The sequence below is a fragment of the Mytilus galloprovincialis genome, chromosome 6 (genome assembly GCF_965363235.1).
Source record: "Mytilus galloprovincialis chromosome 6, xbMytGall1.hap1.1, whole genome shotgun sequence".
Taxonomy (NCBI): Eukaryota; Metazoa; Mollusca; class Bivalvia; order Mytilida; family Mytilidae; genus Mytilus; species Mytilus galloprovincialis.
The window spans coordinates 96,322,427-96,345,749 of NC_134843.1; the positions used below are offsets into that span (position 1 = coordinate 96,322,427).

The 23,323-nt window shown below is 31.9% G+C and overlaps 1 protein-coding gene across 2 annotated transcripts; it reads right to left on the reverse strand.

Moving 5' to 3' along the window:
* Positions 1–712: 712 nt before the first annotated feature.
* On the reverse strand, positions 713–17,429 carry LOC143080839 (uncharacterized). Of its 2 annotated transcripts, none has more exons than XM_076256903.1 (5): positions 17,339–17,429; positions 10,072–10,186; positions 7,632–7,821; positions 5,992–6,816; positions 713–4,802 (listed from the first exon to the last, which is right to left on the reverse strand). In XM_076256903.1, the coding sequence occupies exons 2-5, from the start codon at positions 10,166–10,168 to the stop codon at positions 2,381–2,383; spliced, it is 3,534 nt and encodes a 1,177-aa protein (XP_076113018.1). In that variant the 5' UTR covers positions 10,169–10,186; positions 17,339–17,429; the 3' UTR covers positions 713–2,380. The 2 variants fall into 2 exon arrangements, with proteins under 2 accessions (XP_076113018.1, XP_076113019.1); XM_076256904.1 differs by lacking the exon at positions 17,339–17,429 and adding an exon at positions 11,479–11,591.
* Between the last annotated feature and the right edge of the window lie 5,894 nt (positions 17,430–23,323).

Consider the following 23,323-nt stretch of genomic DNA (forward strand, 5'->3'; position numbering starts at 1 on the left):
CTATATGTCACTATATTTGGTTTATTGAGTGATATTTAAAAGATGTACATATATGTTTGGCATGTAAATAAATCTGCTTGTTCTAACCTTGCTCATTGTCATCCAATTGTTATGCAATTGACATTTTTATCTCCTCCTTTCTCATGACCATTTGAACCACACGAGAACCAAAACTGAGAAACACGAACTCACCAAAAACTGATTGTGATTTCAGCAAGATGAAATAACGGTAACTTTATAACAAGTACCATGCAGAGTAAGGATGTTGCAATGGACTACCATTTTACACAGCTATGACCTTTTTGACCTTATTTATTTTGACCATTTTCAGTATTTATCTCTCAATCACATTACTTTTAAAATAGATAAATGTACCAATATTATACAACTTCATACCAAATACCTTTGGCCAATCATTTATTGTTCTCCTTAACAGACATAATAAAATAAGTAAACATTTAAACTGCAAATGTTGAAAGTCAATGGAACATAACTGAGGTTTTGGATAAGATAATCTCCATGCAAAGATGTTCCACGCTAATACAACTGTATATAAAGTATCTTTGAGTTACCATTGGTTACATGTCTTCCCCAGCATACTGTTCCTTCATTTTAAGTTCCAGTATAACTATGATTAGAGTGAAGAGTTGTCTCATTGGCACTCATACCACATCTTCTTTTTTATATGATTATAAATTATATAAAAGCATGCTAACATAATTCTATATTTATTAAATTAAGTATTGATTCCCTCCATTGCACATTTGTGTGGTCATTTATTCTTGAAAACTACAAATTTTAAATACAAAAGCAACAATACCCTGTTATCTCATGTGAAAACAAAAACATTTATCATTTAGAAACATTCTTTAAACAATAAAAATAATATTAACTCTTCTATTTCTAACCATATACAGTGAAAAAACAAAAAAATAAAAACAACTTTTTATATTTTATAAATGTCTACTGCATAAGTTTAAAGGCATTTTATCTGTTCAAGTTAAAGATCGAGTTTTGTTTGTCTAGTGGTATATATTTTAATGCATGAACTGTTAAAGAAACAATTTTAATATTTTATAAGTAACAGTATAGCTTTGTAAAGATAAAACAACTCTGAGGTATCCACCAACAAAATAAATGTTACACTGTTTGTACATATTTTTTTATATCTAATAGGCAGGTTATTTGAAGATTTGAGAGTGCCATTCATGATTGTCATATCTTCACTATGAAATAATATATCACAGTAAAATAAATTGCCATACTTTTACATACATTTTACACAAAAAATAAATATGTTGAGATACACATTATCACAAAATTTCATGTCTCAAAAAAATTGTTGGATTTCAGATATCCTTTATATATAGTTTAAAAGACGGTTTTAGCATATTTATTGTGCTATTTTAAATTTCATTGTTCTCTTATTCTTATACTTTATAATAATAATTTGTCTTCAAGCAGCAACAAGGTATAACATTTTAAAAGAGAATAGGTTCACTATTTTTTTGTAATTTTTAATAATAATTCTAGAAAATGTTTTTTAAGTCCGTGTTTATTACCAATTTGTGGTAGAATATTTGAAATTTTTAGCAATGGAACTGCATTGCAGAGTAATTGCCCTTTAATAAATTGAGAAAAGACTAAAAGTACAACATGTTTTTGTATAAAATCAAAACAATTTAAAAGCATTTATTTATGAAATTAATATCAGAATATCCAGTACATTGATTTGAAACATTAGAACAATTGGTTTACTATTACAAATTCCAAACAATGTTAGAAAATAAATAGGAAAGCTATTTGACTCATGGAGCTACTATATTATTACAATACTATATCCATCTAAAAACTTGTAACAAACTAAGACATAAATATTTTTGGTACTTGTTAAACAAGTTTCTTAATTAAACAAGTTTCTCAACTAAGCATTAACATAACATACCTGTACTAATAAAATGTTGATACAACAAAAAATACCCCTGCCTTACAGTTGTTTATGCCTAAAATATATGAAAGCCGAGGTGTACTCAGGACAATACACTGGCAAAATTGTGTTCACAGTTTTTGAAATAAACATCAAATTTATTTTACTTCAAATGTAAAACACCATAGTTAACAAAATGTAGTAAAAATTAATAAATGTCAAGGTATAAAAAAAACAAAACTGGACAGCTTTCTTATTTTAAAGGTCTAGGACAGACAAAGGTTACACAGTGTTCATATATACCATTTGTTCAAAGGGGCATAACAAAAGTAAGTAAGTAAATGTATTGGCCATTTGTTCAGAACCACATTAGCTAGTGCTATAGGGAACTTCTTTCAACCTTGAAGTCTTTCATACAACATGTACAAATTAATGAAAACTTTTGAAACATTTTCACCTTTGTGTTTCTAAAGTTTTCGGTCGATACACTGGAGCGTTAGATTTTGGTAAAGGTTTGTTTCCAAGGATAATGTCTGCTGCTTTCTCAGCAACCATAATTGTTGGTCCATTTAAATTTCCACTAACCATTGCAGGCATTATAGAAGCATCTACAACTCTTAATCCTTCTATACCTAGAACTTTGGTTTCTGGATCAACCACTGTCATTGTATCTGAAGGTGATCCCATTTTACACGTACATGATGGGTGATATGCACTATCCCCCATTCTACGAACATATTCGTCTATTTCAGCATCAGACTGAACTTTGGATCCTGGATTAAGTTCTGGTCCTACATAAGGTTGGAAAGCTTTCTGTTGGAATATTTCCCTTGCCAATCTTACACTATTTCTCATATCTTCAATATCATCCTGAGTAGACATATAATTAGCAACAAGTTTTGGGTGATCTCTTGGATTATTACTTTTCAGTTTTATGTGACCTCGACTTGTTGGTCTTAATGTTCCGACATGAACCTGACATGCATGTCTGTCCCCCATTTTCCTTCCATGGTCGTTTACTGTAGAAGGTAAGAAATGAAATTGAATATCTGGAAACTCTACTCCTGCTCTACTTCTTATAAATCCTCCAGACTCTAAATGTGCTGATGCACCATCTCCTTTTTGTGTTGCAAACCATTGTAGACCTATGCGGATCATGTTGTGAGGAAATTTCCATTGTGCTTTATATAAAGATAAAGGCTGAGTAAGTTCATATTGTACATAGACTTCTAAATGATCCTGTAGGTTTTCTCCAACGCCAGGTAAATTCTGTACCACTGGTATGTTCAGTTTGTTTAAGTCATCTGCATTTCCTATTCCAGATAACATCAAAAGCTGTGGTGAATTTATCGCTCCACCACTTAATATTACTTCCTTGTTTGCCATTGCTCTTTTCACAACACCACCTTGTTCATATTCCACCCCTACTGCACGATTATTGTCAAAAATAATTCTATTGGTTAATGCTTTAACTTCTGCTGTCAAATTGTTTCTTTTATTTGCAGGACGTAGATATGCCGATGCTGCACTCCAACGTAATCCTTTATGAATTGTCATATCCATCCATCCAAGTCCTTCCTGCTGGTACCCATTCATATCATCAGTGAAAGGGTAACCAGCTTCTACCCCAGCATCTATAAAAGCTTGGAATAGTGGATTTTTGTTCTTTCCCCTAGACACATGTAATGGACCACTGCCACCTCTATAATCGTTTTCTCCTAATTCATGACACTGAGCTTTCCTGAAATATGGTAGGCAGTCCGCATAAGACCAAGAAGTAGCGCCTAACTTTTCCCAACCGTCATAATCTAATGCATTCCCCCTGATGTACACCATGGCATTCAAAGAGGATGATCCTCCCCATACTCTTCCTCTTGGCCAGTACATTACACGATCATTCATTCCTTTTTCTGGCTCTGTATGATAGTACCAATTATAATTATCATCACACAGGTTATACATCAATGCTGCAGGCATGTGTATTTTCCATGTGTAATCTTTTGGTCCAGCTTCCAGAACCAATACTTTGTTCTCTTCATTAGCTGACAATCGATTGGCTAAAACACAGCCAGCAGACCCAGCTCCTACGATAACATAATCGTGAACGCTACTTATGTCAGATTTTGTACTGTAATGTCTGGAAGTACTGGTAGAAAACGATCTTTTGATTGTAGAAAAAGGCCCACCAGCCATAGACATTGGAGCAGATTGACGTGATGGTTGCCTAGGTGATTGCGGAGGAAGAGACGGTGATGTACCAATGACATGGTCAAGTACGTCATCAACAGATTCTACGATAATATCAGTATGATCTTCTAGCTGTTGCTTTGATGCTACACCAGTTAAAACACCAATACATTTTGTAGTGTCCACATTTATAAAATCGGCTGTAGCATCACCGACAAGAACGGTTTCAGATGGATCAATATCTAATTGCTCACATATAAACTCTATATTATGTCTACCAAGTGGAGTAATAGCATGAGGATCACCATCACATAGAAGGAAATCTATATAATTCATAACCCCTAAGTTTTGAAATTCTTTGAAGACATTATCTCTTTCGTCTGCAGCTGAAACAGCAATTTTCATACCAGCATTTTTTAAAAGTTGAAAAAATTCTTTGATATCTTTGTTGAGAGTTTTTGAGTCCTGATACCAAATATGTTCACATTCTTTTATAACTTGGTTTGTGAGGATAACAGCTTCTTGATATGGAATTCCTTGCTTTCTCACAACATCCACCATTGACTTTTTAATTTCATACCAAGTTCCCTCTGATAGAACACCTTCAGAAACTTTCTTCGTCATTTCACAATACCCAAGTGTGTCTGCAATAAGTGGTCCAATTTTTAACCCAGTTTTCTCTTCAAATCTGAAAAGAGTTAAATTAAGATATATTAAATACACTCCAATTTGACAGTTTAAACTTAATATATTTCTTAACCATTATATAACATTCTATGCTACTTTTTTAAAATTTGGTACATATATATGCTACTTAAATGCATTTGGAAATTATATCGTGTCAAATGGAAATTTTACAAACATGGTCTATTATGCTGATGACCAAGCCTGAAGATTGATACATGTATATATCTGTAGGACCTGAAGGTGCAAAGGAGACACTGAAGTGTGATTGTCATGGAGATGTGCAATAATCTGTGCAAGGTGCCATGGTTCTTTCGCTGATGTGCCATGGTCTACAAGATGGGTAATGGCTAATTAAAAGCCTACTGATGTCTAATTATCACATGTATCATAAGAGCTTGAATTTTTATAAGAAAGTATAAAAATACAAAACATTCAATAATTTCTCCAGTTGCAGTAAAAAACATCAGTGATCTGTCTTACATACATGTACATAATCTGAATCAAAGCAGAAAAAGTTGGTTTTTTTTGCTTATTTTGCTTCATTCTGACACAAGAAGTATTTGCATTTCAAGAAAGGGTTAAAATATTGGATACTGATTTGAGAACTTGTCAATTAATTTCTAGTTATATGCATAATTTTCTATAGAGCAAAATCTAAAAACAATATACTTAGTAAGTTTTCAAAATTGATTTATTCATAAAAAAAACTTTTCATCAATGGTGGCAAATCTTTTTATATATATGTCTGATAATGTGTATGTTATTTAATTGTAAAATAAGGTATGATAATGTTTTAAACAGAGGTTGCTTGATATGATGTTGGAATGACAGGAATGGCACTGCTTGCAAAAAGAAACCCACATGAAAGCCATTATTAGGAGTGGTCTGGAAATTTTGAAACACCAAAGTCCATAATTTTAGTTAAATCAGTAGAGCTGAACCAATTGTAACAGATAATAAAATTTACAAGAATAAAACTATATGGTCCCAACTTAAGTTGGCAGGGCCCTAAAAATCAAGTAAAATTTACTGAAATTCAATATAACTTTTTTCATGATTAGAACTTTTGTTCTATTAGTTACTACATTTCACATATATATTATACAAGGTATTTGAGAATTAGTTTCATATTATATAACCCAAATGTTCTAATTTGAATCATGGAGGCCCAAAAAAATCGAGATTCTCACCTTTTACAAATGGCTTTGGTCCATTTAGATGACTTGGTATGAAGGCAGATGAGTGTACCATGAAAGTCGAACACCACCAGGGAGAACTTTCTTTTGCCAGTTGTAGGTACTTTCTTAGTAATTTGTTCGTCATAATGATGTGGCTCGACAAGTACTCTTTCATCTGTTTTGTATACATAGCAATCTTTCCAATCTTCATATGGCATAACTAAAGGAAGAAGATCCTGAATGTCTGTAATTACATGATCAGCTCCCGGTAATAAATCACTAGTGCCTCCGACACCACTTAGAACACCAACAGTTAAACCTAAGTTTGCCCGTTTAGACATCAATATGTCTGTTTGTGTATCTCCAACCATTACAGTCTGTTTTGGATCAACTCCCAATTCTTTGCAAATCTTCCATGCATTATGTGGAGCTGGTTTTGCTTCAGTATGGGGATCGTCCCCACAGATAAGAACATCAATGTAATCTTTTAGTCCTAGCTCTGCAAGACCAGCTAAAGATCCTTCTCTATTGTCCGCAGTGCAAACAGCAATTTTAATATCATTCTTTTTTAATATTTCAAACAATGTCTTTAAGTCACCAACAGATTTTAAATGTTTTGGATTTTTATTTTCTCCTTCCTCCCAGTTCTGATCAAGAATTCCTCTCGCCTCATCCTCGTCAACGCCTTCATTAATCAACATTTTAGCTAGTTCATCTTTGATAATAGATGTTGTTGCCTCTGCTAGGAGACCTGGTTGGATTGTCTCAGTTTCAGAACAAAATCCAAGTGTTTCAAATATTTTATCTTCTATATTTAACCCTGTTGCAGTTTCCAACCTAAAAACAAAATTAATACACAAAATGAACAACCAAACATATTGATTAATTATTTTGATGATACTAGCTATAGCATGCATTATATTGATTCCTAAATAGTTGAAAATTACCAAAATCTTGCATTTTGCTTAAATATCATGAATATGGTTGAAAACAAAATTTGATACCATCTTTTGAAAACAAAATTATGACTAAGTTCCCAAGTCCCAAGAAATATAGTCCTCAAACTTTTCAAATATATATCAATTTGTGCCCAAGTGGTTTTGGAGAAGATGGTTAATTCATTTCAATGAAATCCAAAGCAGACATTCAATAATGATCTTTCAAAACAGACATAAACACCCAATAAAAAAAGTCTACCGAAGTATTGTGGATTCATTATTATTTGTTGGATACCAATTTTCATGGCTTTTATGGGTCCAGGTTAACCTAAATGTTCAATGTATAACAAATTTTCTATAAGCTTAATATATGCAGACTTCGACAAAACCAGAAAAACAAATATCCACGAACATGCAAGTTTTCCTTAATCCATGAAAATTGGTACCCACGAAAATAAATGAATCCACAGTATATATTTAGTGGATACATTGCTAAATGACTTCTTTAGACAAGCTTTACAACTATAAATGCATTATTATTTGTCATATTCAAGTTTTCTTGGATTCAGAGGTATAAGATAGGTGTACCAATGTACACCTATTATTTCTATAGGCTAATCAACCTAGTATACAAATGCAAACTTTGACAAAATCAAATATCCACAACAATATACTTATATCTGGTATCCATAAAAAATAAATGAAAATATTTACTTTGCAGCCAATTTTCTGGACCATGGGGCCCACATGGAATGAAAGCATATAAGAGTTCCATCTTTATCAAAGATGACTAGCTGTACTTTCTTATTGTGTGTTGGCGTCACACTCTTCATGGTCTGGGATCTATTTCTGTACTGGTTGCTCCCACTCACAGTTCTGCATGGTAGCAGATTGTGGTGTTGATCTGAAATATAAAAATATTACCATTGAAACAAATGAATGACAGCACAGAATTAGAGCAGATAACATTTAGAATCAGAAATGGGGAAATTTGACAAAGAGACAACAACTTGACCAAAGAGCAGAAAACAGCCCAAGGCCACTAATGGGTCTTTAACAAAATGTGGCACCCTGTGTTCCATACAATTTCAAGATGTAATATATACTAATCTCCAAAACATATAAATGAACAAAAAAAAATTTAAAAAACCAAGACTTACAAAGGCCAGAAGTTCCTGACTTGGGACAGACACAAAAATACTGTGGGCTAAACATGTTTACAGGTTGTTAATCTCTTGTCTTTGGTACCTAAATCATGGCAAATACAACCATTAAATTATTGATGTTATCAGATTAATTATCATATCATTTTGGCCGAGTTTGGTTCCACGTCATCAATTTCAGTGGATTTCATTTTATATAATACTTATCTTTCCAGCATTTTGGATGTATTATATTAGCCATTTCAAGATTTTCAGTAGAGTCATAAGAAGAAAGTGTTTTTTTTAAGCCTAACTGTATTTTGGTTTCTACTAACAAAAGCTTCATTTGGAGATAATGTGTTTAGAGACCTCTTATGTTAGAAACCAGTCAGACTATGAAACATCACTACCAGGCGCTGTTAATTATGTATTATGGCAAATACTATATTTCTATGCCTTACTGCTTTATGCGTGTTATTAGCTGTTGCATTCCAGTTCCCATTCAAATGAAGACTTTTGCTTTGATTTGATATTATGTTTTTCAACACCTATTTTTTAAAAGCACAACTTTTGGGCTATTTCATGGTAGCCAGTTTTTATTGCTGGAGGAAGCCAGAGTGTCTGTAGAAAACCAACAACCTTTGATAGAAAAAATTTGTAAGGGTTCAACGGAACTCAGTGTCTCGCCTACTTTTGCTGTTAATCGCATGCTCAACAAAAAATGAGGAAAAAAGTCAATAAAAATTTTTTTCTCAATACTATCTTTTGATTGTAAGAAGCTTCTGTCCAAATTTGGTAAGAATTCAGGATAGTTTAAGAAAGTTATTAAAATTTTAAAAACTTTAACCACAGAGTGAAAGTATTGTTTCTTGCCAGAAAAACTAAGTCAATTTACAAATAATTACATTAGATGTATGTTTCATTTAAATATATATGTTAATCTGATTGGCTACACTGCAATCTCACTTTATTCCTTTATCAACTTCATTACACAATAAAATTTATCATTCATGATGACATGAGGTCCCACAATAAAGTGCACAGGTAAATTAAATAAAAACTTGATAAAAATCGTGTTTTCATAATCCTAGCTAAAAAATGTAATTATAATAAAATTGAGAATGGAAATTGGGAATGTGTCAAAGAGACAACAACCCGACCATAGAAAAAACAACAGCAGAAGGTCACGAACAGGTTTTCAATGTAGCGAGAAATTCCCGCACACGGAGGCATCCTTCAGCTGACTGTGCGCACATTTTTAGAATGAAGCGCTTCTGCGCTTCATACAAAATGTACTTCGGTCAACACTTTTACACCCCAATGAAGTTACAAAAAGAAGCATTCAATTCTTAAGTCAATTACGGAAAAAATAAATTATTTTAACAAATTTACTTCTGGATACTATCTTATGATCATAAACAAGCTTCTGTCTTATTTGGTATGTCTCGCTTTTTCGACTTAAGTTGAAGGCTTGACAAAAATGATATATCTAGTCAATTAAGATTGAAATCGACTCAGTCCAGTGCAAATGCCAGAGCGGGGTTTGAACTCACAACCTCAGTGTTGACTGGCTAGTGATTACAGTAGTAACTACTTAGAAAACTTGGCCACTGAGGCCCCTCAAAGACTTTTGACCATACAATCATATCAAATCAGTGCTTAACAATGTTTCATGAACTGACCACACCCCCATATAAACAAAATAATAATAATTAATGGCTAAATTGCAGCCTTATATATACCGTAATAATTTTTGTTTCATATATCAGTTTAACCATATGGATAACTAATAGACTCAGTGGACGTTATCTGACATGTCGGCAAATCATGATACCATTTATCTCTTGTATTTTTAAAGCTATTTAAGTATATCAAATAATGGGAACTCATCAAAACAAATTTATGAGGAGCTTGTTCAGAAATTATTTTTTTTAATCAAATAATAAATTTGCAAGTTCTTCTAACAGAAGTCGATTTTTTTTATCAACTCATTACATAAACGTTTTCTGTACCTTTTGGTTTTAATCTGGATGTTCTGGTTAAAAGCTGTTTTCCACATTTCTCTAATCTTCTTAAATCCCTAAACCTCCTCACACCAATCTGAGCCATAGTCAATCAATTTATAGTCTGAAAAATATAAAACATCAATATACATGATATAATAGTGACCAAAAATAAATATTCAATCATATGTCACAAATCAATTCATCCCATACTTACATTTTTGTACCATGTGGATGAAAGGATTTCATGTTGTCAAGGAAATCTGACTTCTCTTGTATTAACTTGATCTCAATTTTCAAAATACCCAGTATTAATATGAATAATGAATGGGGAATGTTCCATGGGACACAGATGATACCCCTGCTTGCATATGACGTTATAAAGGGACATAACTCAAGAACTGAAAAGCGACACTACCCATAATTGTACTAGATCTGAGTTTTGTGGTAATTACTGTAGCATTGTTTATAAGTTTCACAAGATTTATTTGAGGCAAACTTAAGTTAGAGAACAGAAACAAAAAAATCAACAATTTTTCTATTTGTAAAGGGGTTTAATTCTAGTTCTTTCATTAAATAGTCAATACTAGAAAACCATGTAGTGATATTGTTTGCATGTAACTTTTTATTACAAATATATGCATCATATAATAAACCATCCTGTGTGTTCTCTAACCTATGAGCATATTTTAACATTGCCAATAAAATCGAAAAATATACTGGAAATCTTCTTCTTTATTCAGACATAACACCAAATTTCTTGCTTTTCTGTTAACCCCAAGAATATATTTCATGAATTTTGTGTGGCGACTTTTCAGATATGTCTTTTGAATAAACCTTTTCTAAAATATAATCATTATTCTTCTTACATGCCACTGAAGTGGTTGAAAACATTCCCCATATTTCACTGCCATACATTAAAATAGGTAGAATTGTATGGTCATAAAGGTGCATTAAAGTTGAGACACTAGGATTTGATGATGCTAGGCATTGTTGTAATCCAAAACAAGCTTTCATAGATATCTTGTATAGCTCATCTTTACACTGTGGAAATTTACCACTAGATACAAAAGTATATGAAAGCTTATTATTGTTACTGAAAAAACAAAGTTACTAAGTTGTTTAGGTATTGATAAATTGTATTAAGAGAATGTGACAAACAGTGACTAAATCATGACCGATGTTTCAAAACAAAAAGGTGCACATACTACACAGACTCATTGTCCACAAAGTGGTTAAATACATACTCTTATTATGTCTTATTATGTTTAAAGTATACATTAAGCTTACTTGCATCTTGGAAAAATATATACCGGTATGTTCCTGCTTACAAATACATGTACATCAGCTAAGTAATTAGTTTGTTGTATTCTTTAACATATCAAGTTTTCAGAGTAATAATGGAAAATTTCCTACCTAAAATTGACCACCATAAGTGCATGTGTAACACTGAATTGAAGGAGAAGTATTAAACAGCTGATTTAGCATTGATGATCATGACATGTTGACTTTTATATCAGCTAGGTCTGACCTTGACTAGCTTAAATCAACCTATCATATCAGTACACATCTTTTTAAATTTTAAATGTACATGTACCCATGGTGAATTTAGTATCCAGGTGTGTTTATTTAGAGATGTCACTGGGGTGCAGTTCTTAAAATCTTATTACATCATTTATTAAAAGTTGATTAAGGTAGTACTAAAAAAATGATGCCAAAGGTGAAAATATAAATGCATTTTTTTTTTATTTTTATGTTTATTAGATGCTTTTTTAGTAGTTTTTTTTTTTTTTGGGGGGGGGGGGGCACACTTTTACTTAATACAAATATCAACATGGTAGAAGTAGTTTAATTCAATCACTTCTGTCTATAGCTTATAGTTATGTTAGCGAATGACTTATTGGTAATTATTGAGAAATTTTACTAATACATGTACTCTCTAAATAACTATTTGGTTCTTTCATTTTAATCAATTTACTTCCCAATTTAAACAAAAATCTTTAAATTTTAAACAAGTTGAATTAAATAATGTGAGTAATCTAAATATAAGAAATTTAAAAAAAAAAGTTTATTCCAGGGAGCTTTAATTATATTTGTCATTACTTTATAGGCTCTAAAAATAAAGTATTTCACTGGGAAACTTCTGATCCAGGTGATGTGCTCCTATATAAGCACTATAACTGTGAAAATGTGTTATGTAAAATTGAAAATGGAAATGTGTCAGAGACAACAACCCGACATTAGAGCAGACAACAGCCGAAGGCCCCCAATGTGTCTTCAATACAGTGAGAATTGTTTGCACTTGTCCTAAGTCAGTCTGATGTTCAGTGGTTGTCTTCTTTTTATATATATGGTTCATAAGCGTTTCTCATTTTTCGTTTATATAGATTAGACCGTTTGAATGGGTTAACACTAGTAATTTTTGGGGCTCTTTATAGCTTGCTGTTCAGTGTGAGCCAAAGCTCTGTTTTGAAGGCCCTACCTTGACCTATAATGGTTTACTTTTATAAATTGTTACTTGGATGGAGATTTGTCTCATTGACACTCATACCACATCTTCCTATATCAAGTTTAGAACAATAACAGTTAAGGTTGCTAGGGGGTCTAAATATTTGATGATAGCATTTTCTTAAGACTTTTAGGTCAATGTACTTTCAAATTTCAAAATGAAATAGGAGAGTCATTACTTTGTTTTTTCCTTAAAATACATTTAAATTAATGAAATCACAGTTACCTTATATGGGTTATATAAGGGAAACTGGAATTTTCCATAATGAGGGAAAATTAACCAAAATAATATTGGTTATAACAATGAGAGTTTTGCTTTAACTTATACTTTTAAAATATTACAGGGCTTATTTTCTTGAAAAATTAAAAACGCAAAAATCAGCTTCCATATTAATTATCTCCCATTGATTTTGTAAGTCCTTAATATTAATGAAATATTTGCCACTGGACATTAAGCAACCAACAATCAATCAATTCATTTCGAAAGTGTAAGTATAAATATTAAATGCACTTAACAAAAATTACTTTTGCTAATAGTTTATCATTAAATTTCAAGATGGTTCTTTGGTTTATTGATAGATACACTTGTAGGTCAAATATTTTGAAACAAAAAAATATATTTTTGCATATTTTTGCAACATGTCTGGAAGAGATGTTCAGAAAGAAACACAATCTGACTTTAATTCCCTTTGCATAAAAGTTTTGTTGTTATGCTGAGTTATTGTTATTACAAAGTATGTTTCAGATATTGACTTCTATGTATCATCCTATTCTAAATTTTTATCATTAAAATCTATAGTACTGCTTGATCATGTTTATATCGATTCAAAATCTTTATGACATTTATATAGAAGTTCAACTTAACAATCTTTGAAGCCAATTTTCATTGGTATTTCTGAAATTTATATTTTTCATGGAATTGCCTATGCATGATCTTCAAACAGGTGCTTTTTCTTGAAATTTGACATCTGAACATAAATGAAATATTTGCCACTGGACATTGAGTGACAAAAAATCAATCAATCAATTTTATATGATACTTTTCCCCAGAATGACACCATGTCAACCAGGGAAGTTCATTCAATCAATCAAAATTGAAAACTCTTCTACTACACATGTAGACTATTCCTGATCTGTTGATAAACATGTTGGTTGTTGGTCAGCAGGAACAGACAAACTTGAGAAATATCTACAGATTGATTAGGACTTTGACCAACTGGGGCCGTGACTGGGGCCTAAAGTACTAAATCTGTAATAATTAATGTCCAAAAGGTTTGATTGATATGTTCACAGAATAATCAAAGATATAACATTTCTCCCATCATTGTCCCCATTGAAAGATCAGAGCAAGACTTAAACTTGTTAAGATAGTAATTAAATAATGGTTTATAAATATACAAATCATATCGCTGTAGGGAAGTAACTTAATAATTAATGTCCTGAAGGTTTGTACAGTATTTTTCTCGATCATCAAAAATATTATTCAGGTTGGAAACAATCCCTTTAACGAGGGATATCCCTAAAATGACGGACAATCCCTCAGACAAGGGGTCATTTTGTTGTTGTAGAAAAGAAACTAGAGGCTCTGAATAGCCTGTGTCCCTGGCCTCACATTAGTCTATATACATATTCAACAAATGACACTCTCCAACATTCAGTAGGCAAGATTAAAAATCATGACAACAAATTTGATCATGTATTGAAGATCAATAAGTCTATTTAGTTTCTATCTATCTTCTTTAGATTCCAAACACAAAAGAGGGTAAAAAAAAATTCCTAAATTAAGGGCAATCACTCCTAAAAAGAGTGACAGTCTACTAACTTTTAAGACAAAATTTGACTTGTCAGTAGATCTTGTCTTGCTTATCAATTTTGCTTATTTAAGTTTCTATCTATCTATTATAAAATAAATCGTATAAAGCACAACACCAAAAAAAGGTAAAAATCATCATAGGGCAATAACTCCAATACTTTATTGCCAAAGAGTGACCCAGGGCAGGGGCGGATCCAGAACCTTGATGTCTGGGGGGGCACCATGAAACCTAAATTTTAGATTTTTTAGAGATGTATATACGGTATATGCGAGTGTGGGTGTTTTGTTTTTTGGTTGTTGTTTTTTAAAAGGGGGGAGGGTCAGATCATCGTTTCTATATCTCTATATTTCTAGATTTTTTTTTATTGTTTTTACTATTTCACTTTAAACTTTCTTTTCCTGCCAATTGATCTGTTATTATATCTGTCCTCAACATGCATCATATATTTGCCATGTTTGCAACTGGACGTTAAACAATATACAATCAATCAATATTTTCTTCATCACCTCTTTATTTTTTTGGTCTTGCTTCCAGACTTACTTTTTTGTACATTATTCTAATATCTGTAAAACACCTTCATATCCTTACAAATGGTGACCTTTTTTAGCCTCATACATGTACATGGCAATTGAAACAATAAAAATAAACAAATATAACTGTATATTACGGATTACAAATGTGTCGAGGTTTCTGATTGGATAACAACACAGAGATGTCAGTATATATTCAGGAAACTGCCGGGGTATATACGACGTTTTTATCCCCAATTGGAACTTCAAAAACGTCATCATAACACCGGTTACTATGTGACGTAGTCAGAAGCTATCAGACTGTCAGAGGTTCACAGAGGGAAAATAATGACGTGCTTCAGTCAATAATACATTTTTGATACAAAATCACGCAATTAACACTTTTAATACTTTAATTTGATGTTAAAAGTGTTATTATAAATTATTACATACACGATAAAATTATGTTCACAGCAAATTAGAAAATCCTTCACGTATGCCAAACATATCAGGTTGGGTTTTTCAATATATATGTGTTGTCAACAAATACCTGCACTGGAAAATAACATTAAGTCAGGGGTAATCCGTAATATATGTGTAATTCAGGTCTCAGAAAGGGTATATACTGTGACATTCCCGGCTTAGGGCTTATATCCCCTTCGCCTTCGGCTCAGGGGATATAAACTCTAAGCCGGGAATGTCACAGTATATACCCTGTCTGAGACCTGAATAACATATAATGCTCGGGCATTTAAAGAAATGATTAAGTCCCAGATTCAGTTACAAAATAGATCTTAGGAAAATAATTTAGCATTTTATTAATGATTTTTTTTTATAAGAAAATGTCAATTCATCATGTTTTTCCTAGACCGGTGAAAAAAAGGGGGTTTGACAAATTGTCGATTTCCCTTGAAAATAAGAGGGAAGTAAATAGGACATTCCATTCCATTTAAAAAACAAACGTGTATGGTATTAAAAAATAAATGATTTGATTTGTTGCTGAATAAATTCACAAAAAGACCGTTTTGAAGAGAGAAAAAACATAAATTCTTAATAAAATGGTAATGTGAGTACTGTATTTTGGAATGGAGAGAAACTAAGAACCTAAATATAGATGTATACCAACATTATCGACATAAACATATAATTTGTACCTATTCTTTAAAAACACAGATCAGAAGTTTCACCTGGTAATCAATTTTAATCTGTATTGTATTATAAACCAATAAAAATTCGTACTATTCCAATCAACATGTAAATGTATTTTCCATAATTTAAGCTTGCAAAGAGAATTTAAAAACACACAAAGGTGTCAACATTTACACACCCATCGATAAGTTGTCATAAATAATGCATGTGGACGCTGGCATTAATTAACGGCCAGTATAAGAAGTCAAATCAAGCTGTGATTCATTTCCGCTCTAGATATTAAGAAGATTCAGTAGCAATAAAATTATGTTAATTTTTTTTTTGTGACCTGAACTGGGGGGGGGGGGGGGCACATGCCCCCTGTGCCCCCGGTAAATCCGCCACTGCAGGGTTTCTGTTAATACTCCACCCTTTCCATATAATTTAGATCTTAAAAATGTATACCTTTACATATATTGATAAGGTAAAAAAGGTACCCTTTTCTTCATGTTGGTTGGGTTTGTGTGGTGTGTGGAAAAGTAGAATATTTTCCAGCACCATGACATTCTATTAATTTGTATGTAGGAAGTACCTTCCCACCCATGCAGAGACTATAATTAAAGTGTTAAAGTAGTCTCAGGATACATGTCAGGGGCAGATCTAACCATTTAAAAAAAGGGGTTAAAAAGGGAGGGGGATCCAACAATATGTCCCCATTTTAATGCAATGCTCGTCCAAAAATAAATTGAGTTCCAAGTGAACTTTCAACCCACGGAATCCCCCCTCCCTGAATGTATAGTTCTTTAAGAAAATAACATAAATATACATGTATATGTGCCCTTATAAGTGGTTTTCACAAAATAATCTTTTTTCATCAGTTGTAAGAAATGTACTCCTCTTAAAAATTTGATGGGTTGCCCCCAACCTGTTAGTAACATTCCAAACCATTGTCATCGTTGTAATAATTTAGGGCAGATTTTGTACTGGCAGGTTTTAGTTGGGCCGTTTTAGTTGACCGTAAAATATTGAACTTGAACTGAACTTGTGACATAAGAAATTTTTGGGAAAGTGTACAAACTGAAATTTTTGTATGTCTTGTTTTATCAATGGGAAGGTCGACTACTCCTATTTATAAAATTCATTATCGACCTTCCCATTGATAGAAAAAAGTGTCTGTGTCCCAGACAGAATAAACTGCACACTAATTTACTGTGGGGAAAATGGTGTGGGAAAACCATTATGAACATATTATTTGCTGTTTTATATTTCAAAAGCGCCTATTATTACGATATAAAGCGCGAATTATCAGTTACTTACCGGCTACATAAAAAAGCGTGAGTCTGTATTATAAAATTGACATACTTGACCTTGACATTACCATGTGTGTATATTTATAAATTCGCATGGAATGTGTAGTGACTTCTGACGTGATTGGAAAATAATGTAGATCTACAGCTGAAAAATCAATAAATGTAAAATGAGTTGTCAGGGTTCAGTCTGGTTTATTTGGTAAAAGACATATAAAGAGAGAAGATATTTTCATTCATTAAAAAAAAGTTTGGGAGATTCATGTTTGGTGTAATCTTAATCAAAGCACTGGCATACTGTAAAAAGATGCGAAAGACAGACTGAAAGACACCTATAATATTAACATTCGAACTCATAAGGCAGCAACAATTCAACAATTCTTTTGGAAAAAAAGTTTGTTTCCAATTTATTGAGAAAAAAATAATTTGTTATTGACCCTGAGAAAAAAATTGTTTATTTCACCCTTAGCTGCCACTATATATGTAATGCTAAAATTGAAAAAAAAATGTTTTTAACTTGTCGCCAAAAAAATAGATTGTTTTTCGCTCGAGGGCAGGGAAAAAAGTTTGTTTGGAACAAATTTCATAGCCCCCCCTCCCCCCCAGAAAATCAAATGGTTAGTTTAGTCTGAGACTACTATAACATGTGTTATAGTAGTCTCAGGTTTAGTTTAAACATATTTATTTATAGTTGATTGGGAAACAAGTTTTGCAACTTATATTAATCCCTTTCCACTTTGCGGGTGCTAGTGCTGCCTTGTAGCGGTATTAGCCTACTCTTTTTCAAAATCTACAAGAGTGTCTTTAACGTGCAAGAGATATGGCTCCCTCTTAACACGGGTCAGCCATTTATTGTCCCTTTCCGACGGACTATCATCGTTTCCTCAAGATCAAATGGTTGCTGCCTAAGTCGAAAAATAAACTGACAATGCCATGTCTAAAATAGAAAAAGACAAACAGATGAACAACATGACACAAAACACAACATAGAAGGTAAAGACTGAGCGAAACGAAACATACCTAAATTTGCAGGTGATCTATGTGTTCAGAAAGGGTAATCACTTGCCTGTTATCAGTCTTAGTCAGTACATATTCAGGGAAAAGGGGACAGATTTATAGTTACAACTATTGGAACATATCCGGCATCATCTAAGAACAGAATATATTTCATAGTGCTCAGTCAACCAACTTGTGATTGCATCCCTAAAATTTGCAAAGGGATGATTTCAAGTTTTCAACGTAACTACATAGAACTCTTGGTTTACTAGATTCCTTGAAAGCAGAAGCCCTGTCATGGAATTCATGAGGGGAAATACAAGCCATGTAATATCAAATCAACTGGGAGATATATATGGTAAGCGGTTTTATTTACTATTTATTCTAACTTTGAGATATCTCATACAGGCCTGGGGTAATGGTAATTTGTAATTGTAATGCACTGTAATATTACATTTTTTGGATGTAATGCAAAGTAATTTGTAATGCACATTTTCTGCATTACAATTACATGTAATGTAATGATTACTTTAGTTAAAAATTGATGTAATGCCTCCATTACAGTACATTACTTTTCATTACAAATTGGTAAAATACATAAAATTGAAGAATATTGTATAATAAAAATAAAATATTAACAAAAACAAAAGAAAGTATGGAATAAAATTTTGTCACATTTAATTACTGTATTAAATAAATTACATCAATCTTTAAAACACACATTAAGGTAATAAATATAAAATGGTAAAAATTATCAAGTCTTGATTTTGGTTTCTGATATTTGTTTAAAATGATATTAGGAATATTTTGGTTTTTGGTGTTCAATGAAAAATCTTATAAAAATTTATCAAACAAAACTAATTAGATGAATGGAAAAAATATGAAGATGAAATTTTCATAATTCTATACACACCTTACATATATTTCAGTGAAAGATTGAATATGTCAAACAACATTTTTAAACCAAACTGTGGTTTGGGTCCTGTCTGTGTTGTTATTTGAACTAATTAATATCAAAATGTTTTTATTGCAATCAAATCTTCTCAACTTATGTTTGTCCTCACAGAGCCCTTAAGCATTTCAATAGATAATCCTTTAATGACACATTTATTATATTCCTTTGAAATCCCTTAATGATGTCTTAATGATTAAGTGATCAATGTAAGAAACAAAATTATATGATAATTTATTTATTTTTTACCACCACCTAAGAATCTTAAAAGTGACTTTTCCAGTTTCATGCCTCCTACTACTCCATCAAAGAGTATAGACACAGGTATGGTGCAGTACATGATGTTGACATCTACTTGTCTGAGCCATGTGAAGAAATTTAATCAATGCACTGGAATGATGGAAGTCAAATTCAGTGTGCCTTTCTTCTTTGGCTAATACAGCTATCAAGTATTTAGCCATTTCACACACATCAGCTGCTGTAGAAAGGCTTTTTAGTATTGCCAGAAAGGTGTACAGAACTGATCGCTGTTCTCTTAATGACATCACTTTTGAACCTCTTATGATAATAAAGTTCAATGGACATATTGATTAACCAGTATTTGAAGTCTATGTCACTAACACTCTATATATCTTCATATACCCCTGTATTATTTATCAATTTCTTATAAAAATCTGTTTTTTAAAATGTTTTTAGTTTTTATATTGAAAAAGTAATGTGTAATGTAATGCATTACATAGGCAAAGTAATTGTAATGTAATGCATTACATGTGAGAAAAAATGTAATTGTAATTGTAATTGTAATGGAAGAATCACAAAGTAATTGTAATGTAATGCATTACATAGCAATGTAATGGCCCCAGGCCTGATCTCATATAATATATAAGATATCTTATATAATCCAGTTTTTATAAGATATCTTATATACTTTATAAGATATCTTATAAACTTTAGAAGATATCTTATAAAGAAAATTATATGAGATATCTTATATATACTTTATAAGATATCTTATAAACTATATGAGATATCTTATAAAGTTTATTAGATATCTTATAAAGTACATAAGATATCTTATAAAGTTTATAAGATATCTTATAAAAACTGGATTATATAAGATATCCTATAAATATTTTTTATATAAGATATCTTATATACTTTATAAGATATCTCCTATAGTTCATGAGATATCTTATATACTTTATAAGATATCTTATATACTTTATCAGATATCTTATATAGTTTATAAGATACCTTTTAAAGAAAATTATATAAGATATCTTATAAAGTATATAAGATATCTTATATACTAAATGAGATATCTTATAAAGTTTATAAGATATCTTGAAGTTAGGATAAATAGTAAAACGGCTTGCCATAGATATAGCTGATATATATTATGCTGTATGCTGCTGGCATGTTGCTACATAGAAATGGAAGTACACAATTGGGAAGCTAAAATCATCTCTTTTGTCATAAAGTTTTGCTTTAACCGACCCTTATTGTCAATTTCTAGATTTAAGTCAAGATTAGATATGAGGTAAACTAAGCTGCATCTGTTGTATCCTTTAATATCTCAAGTTCCAATGGTTTATTGAAAAACACATTTTCCAATCGTAACAAATATTTTCACCTTGTTAGTGTCAGTTACAGATATTTTTTTGTTTGAAATAGAGTGATTTTTACAAAGTATGATGTACAACATGCTAGTATCCAAGTTGGACTTTTTTTTTTTATGAAACAAAGCAGGACCAACTCTTTAGTTTGGAATGGTGAATACTTTTGCAAAGTGCAGAGAAATCAATTGTTTTCATACTTATGTAAGATGAAAGTGTCTTAGATTATATAAAATTGAGAATGGAAATGGGGAATGTGTCAAAGAGACAACAACCCGCCCAAATAAAAAACAACAGCAGAGGGTCACCAACAGGTCTTCAATGTAGCGAGAAATTCCCGCACCCGGAGGCGTCCTTCAGCTGGCCCCTAAACAAATATATACTAGTCCAGTGATAATGAACGCCATACTAATTTCCAAATTGTACACAAGAAACTAAAATTAAAATAATACAAGACTAACAAAGGCCAGAGGCTCCTGACTTGGGACAGGCGCAAAAATGCGGCGGGGTTAAACATGTTTGTGAGATCTCAACCCTCCCCCTATACCTCTAACCAATGTAGTAAAGTAAACGCATAACAATACGCACATTAAAATTCAGTTCAAGAGAAATCCGAGTCTGATGTCAGAAGATGTAACCAAAGAAAATAAACAAAATGACAATAATACATAAATAACAACAGACTACTAGCAGTTAACTGACATGCCAGCTCCAGACTTCAACTAAACTGACTGAAAGATTATGATATATGAACTCTAACAAAAAAAAGAATTTGGATTTTTTTTTAGGTATTCAATATGATTCATGCCACCTCTTGAATAAGTAGTTTCACAATAACTTTGAAGCCCTGCTTTGATTGCTGGTAAAATTGATGTTGCATGTAATTATTAAGGCAGAGGTTTTGTGGAGCACTAGGAAGACCCAGCAATATAACATTATTTATAAGGACACCTATGTAGTTTATGTGTCTAAAACAAGGAAAAAAGATCCAATCTTCATTCTTCAATCTTGGTTCAAATTTCAAAGTAACATAGAACAAACCTATGATGATCCAATATTTTTCCCCTGTGTAATTCCTTCCTCCAAACATAATCTCGTCTTCCTATTGACTGCTAGAATTATCTTGCTGTTGTTTCTTAGGTCAAATATTTGAATCAAATTTAGAAAAACATATTTAAGAGTTTATTAATTTAGGAAGTTTTCTAGGCACACTTGCTCACAGTAAAAAAGCTTGTTCAAACTTCAAAGCCACTAAATAATTTGTATGTAAGAAGGCTTTAATAAAAGTCTATCCTAGGTAAACCCCCATCTGACCACTCATTGTGCATCTGATAACATTAATAACGAAAGCTTTCTCCACCAAATAGCTTAGAATGCTGAACTGTGAGTTAAACACAATCTATAAAGAAGAAACATGGACTAACTGACAAAAATTTATCCCTTCATAGCAGAAGCAAGTTTTATAGTTGTCATGGTGAAAACAAGAATTCTAATATGATGTGCTTCTTTCGCTTTGTAAACGCAACACTGTGATAAAATTCTTGATATATCTATACTTAGCGCAGACTCCGAGATGTACATAATAATGGCTGTTACAATATACTTCCCACGTAAATCCACATTATTGAAACCTATTTGCAAACCCTTTGCCGATTTTATTGTTTTAAAAATTGCAATTAAAAAAGATAAAATCAATTTTATTCTTATTCGGATGCATAATAAAAAGAAGTAATGCACACAAGAGCTCGGAGAAACCAACAAAATAAAAATAAAATAAAATTTCGCGAAAGTTTATTCATGTATTTGGCGCTATTAACGTCATTTTAAAACATGACGTCATACAAATGAAAATGCTAGAGTTGAAAGTTTTCTGTTACGTGAACCATTTAAATGTCGTTTACTATTGTATTAAAATTGATTCTCAAGGTAGGTTTTGTTTGATTTTCTATTCTATTGCATTATTCACATATTTACTGATTTCAGCAAGTCAACATGGCGGCTTCTTAGTTACGAAATGTCAACTTTGGATTTAACGGTAGCTTATGAGAAAAACATGTAAATCAAAATGGCAATTGTTGGTTTTGAGAATAAAACAAATTTTTTTTCGGCGGTTGTTCACGAAATAATCCATGCAAGCTACGGATTTATTAGAATGTTCGAGCTTTATCTAACAGGGAGTAAAAAAGAACAGCCACACACACAGCATACCCACCCTCGCTTCAGTTTTTTTAATGATCGTATTTGTCCTATTAGAATCGAGATAATTCATGGAAGCCATAGATTATGGGAAATTTACACATGGCCTGGGCCATGATATTCGAATATTTTATCCCTCGCTCAGGATAAAATTCAAATATCACGGCCCAGGCCATGTGTAAATTTCCAATAATCTATGGCTTCCATGAATTATTTCTTAATTAAAAACAAGACA